Source organism: Crocuta crocuta, unplaced genomic scaffold (genome assembly GCF_008692635.1).
Source record: "Crocuta crocuta isolate KB4526 unplaced genomic scaffold, BGI_CrCroc_1.0 scaffold241, whole genome shotgun sequence".
NCBI classification, from domain to species: domain Eukaryota; kingdom Metazoa; phylum Chordata; class Mammalia; order Carnivora; family Hyaenidae; genus Crocuta; species Crocuta crocuta.
The window spans coordinates 2,704,342-2,707,763 of NW_027527807.1; the positions used below are offsets into that span (position 1 = coordinate 2,704,342).

Here is a 3,422-nt window from a genome sequence, read left to right on the forward strand (position 1 = left end):
AATCGATAAAAAATTAAAAATTTAAGAAAATAAAATAAAACAAAGAGGTTCTGAAAAGTTAAAAAGAAAGGAGGGGCCACATTACAGCAAGGAAATGCAGGCAAAAGGAAAGCAAGGGAGTTGGATTCCTCCTCCCGATGTGATGGACTAACAAGAGACCACGTTTACCCTTTCACTTTAAACAACTGAAGAAAATGGGTAACAAACTATATGAAAACAACAGTTTTTAGACCTTAGGCAACAAAGAACATTAAGAGAGCGATCACCAAGAGAAAGGCAACAAACAAGGTGAGCCCTACTACTGCCTCAAGCTTACTTCCTGGGGTGAGTTCCCAGGCTGTGGTGTGAGGAAAGGGTACCCAAGCAGAGCCCTGCAGGCTTCCCGAATTGAGGAGCACAAGTTCACAGTCCAAGGCTAACGATGTGGGGCAGAAAACCGGAGAGAAGAGAGCTACACAGAGATTTCTGGAGCTATGCAGAGGGCTCCTTCCATCACCGTATCGATCAGTGCACGTGTGTAAGTGTGCCCGTCCTTGTTTGATTGGCCCTCGTCTCCAAATCCATTCCTTTTGGCCTCGGTGAAAATCATCTAGGCCCTTTAGTTTTCCTTTGCAAGGGGCACTGAATGAAGTTTCGTCAGTAGAGGGCGCTGGACAGACATTACCGGGAAGAAGGGTTTTGTTTTCTGATCGAGGGGAGCTCACTCCATGTGCCCCTGTGTCTCCAGCAGACACAATCTCTAAAGAATTCATGCATCCATTTGTCACAACAAAAAGAGAGATGCAGTGACGTCTTGGTGGGGAAGATGACATCATCTTCCCCGGGAGGGATGGATAGGCAGAAAGCAGATGATTTGGAGGGCAGTGAAACTACTCTACGCCATAACAGTGGCTACATGGCATCACACATTTGTCCAAACCCACAAAATGTACAACACCAAGAATGAACCCTACTGTAAACTATGGTCTCTGGGTGATAATTGTGTATGAATGTAGGTTCATCAATTGTAACAAATGCAGCACACTCTGGTGAGTGATGTTGGTCCTGGGGGAGGCCATGCACATGAGGGGGAAAAGTGGTGCATGGGTGGCTCAGTTGGTTAAGTGTCTACCTCTTAACTTCGGCTCAGGTCATGATCTCATGGTTCATGAGATCAAGCCCTGTTTTGAGCTCTGCACTGACAGCATGGAGCCTGTTTGGGATTCTCTCTCTCTCAAAAGAAATAACCATGTTTATTTTTGAGAGAGAGAGAGAGAGAGCATGAGTGGGGGAGCGGTAGAGAGACAGGGGGCAGAGGATCAGAAGTGGGCTCCCCGCTGACAGCAGCAAGCAGGATACAGGGCTCAAACTCACAAACCAGGTGATCATGATCTGAGCTGAAGTCAGATGCTCAACTGACTGAGCCACCCAGGTGCCCCAGTAAATAAACATTTTTTTTAAATTTTTTTACATTTATTTATTTTTGAGAGACAGAGACAGACAGAGCACAAGTCAGGGAGGGGCGGAGAGAGAGGGAGACACAGAATCCGAAGCAGGCTCCAGGCTCTGAGCTGCCAGCACATAGCCGGATGCGGGGCTCGAACCCACAGACCATGAGATCATGACCTGAGCCAAAGTCGGACGCTTAACCAACGGAGCCACCCAGGCAGCCCCAGCATTTTTAAAAAATAGATAAGTGGGGCACTGGCTAGCTTAGTTGGTAAAGCATATAACTTTTAATCTCAGGGTTGTGAGTTCAATCCCCACATTGGGTGTAGAGATTACTAAAAATAATAAAGCTCAAAAACAATTTTAATAGAGAAATAAGAATACAATTGGTGCCTCAGATTGGGCAGCACCGATGACTGAAATTTAAGAAGCTCCGCCCTTCTCTCTGGAAAGAAACAGTTAAGAGTACCATCGGTTAGACAATCCAGCAAGAAACCCGGCAGTCATCCTCTAGCCTTCCCTCCCTCTTCCCCTTCGTGTCCATCGCTCACCCCCATCGAGCCTCCACACATAAAACAGGGTAAAAGCAGTGTCGCCTTGGCTGCGCTCTCTTCTGGCCACTCAGCCTCCTCCTCAGCCCCCAGCAGCTCCGGGGCACTCCTGCCCAGGAGGAGATGGCCGGGGAACCACAGGGCTGGCAGTGTGATTGGGACTTCCCAGCCAAAAAGCTCTGAGTTGGACTCCTACGTCTGCACTTGACAAGCTGTACGCCTCCAGTCGTGTCACTTACCCTCTCGCAGATCGAGTTTCGTCATCTGTAAAATGACAACAGCAGGTTCTAGCAATCGGGCTGTTCTCGGGAATACATTAGGCACTGTAGGAGGTAACGCCGCACACAGGCCCTCCGTCCATGACCCAGCTTCTGCCCGGCCATGACTGCAGCACCAGCTCCAACTGTACAGACCGAACCCCAAACCTTGGGCCACACACTCGCTCAACTGCTCACAGTCTCCCAATCGTAGCATCCTGTTTCAGACTTCTTTTTTTTTTTTTTATGTTTATTTATTTTGGAGACAGAGGCACAAAGCATGATCGGGAGAGGGGCAGAGAGAGAGAGGGAGATACAGAATCCAAAGCAGGCTCCAGACTCTGAGCTGTCAGCACAGAACCTGACGTGGGGCTCAAANTTTCACCCTCTCCATTATATCCTCCGTGTCTCTCAGTCTCCTATCATAGAACATTCTATCGTACTGATGTGTCTATAGGTCTATCTCCTTACTCAGGACGGTGAACTTCTAGAGGACAAAGGCCACGTCTACTTGAGTTTGTCTTCCCAACACCTAGCACAAAACCTAGAAGATGGTAGGTGCCCCATTCAGGTTTGCTAAGTGACTCTACAAGAAAGCAAATTATTAAGTGAAACAATATTCTTATATTTCTATAGTGAGTTCTCAACACTTACGTGGATTAGGCAAGCATGTTTCCATTCGCCATTCTGGGTAATAAAACATCCCACTGGAAATCCTGGTGTGCAGTACTTTTCTCGATCCTCGATGTTATGGCACCATATTACTGGCATATTATCAATAACCCTAAATACAAATAATTTAAAAATAAAAGATTTAATAAACATTTCACACCAAGCAATACATCATCTTTCATGGATTTAAGTTTAAATTTTTAATCCAAGTCACCAAAAAAAGTATACAACTTCAAAGATCTATTAAAACTACTTTTTTTAGGGGCACCTGGGTGGCTCAGTCAGTTAAGCATCCAACTCTTGGTTTTGGCTCAGGTCGTGATCTCACATGGGCTCAATCCCTGCGCTGATGGTGCAGAGCCTGCTTGGGATTCTCTCTCTCCCTATCTCTCTGCCCCCTCCCCATCTCGTGCTGTCTCTGTGTCTCTCAAAATAAACTTTAAAAAAATTTTAGGGGCGCCTGGGTGGCTCAATAGGTTGGGTGTCCGACTTCGGCTCAGGTCATGATCTCACG

General features: G+C 46.7%; 1 protein-coding gene across 1 annotated transcript in view; it reads right to left on the bottom strand.

The window, feature by feature from the left end:
- LOC144239787 (transmembrane 9 superfamily member 2-like) overlaps positions 1 to 3,007 on the bottom strand; it is a 66,390-nt gene extending 63,383 nt beyond the window's left edge. The window contains exon 1 of the mRNA XM_077773964.1: positions 2,891 to 3,007. Coding sequence (XP_077630090.1) covers positions 2,891 to 3,007 — 117 coding nt within the window. The remainder of the gene's footprint in view (positions 1 to 2,890) is intronic.
- Positions 3,008 to 3,422: the final 415 nt, after the last annotated feature.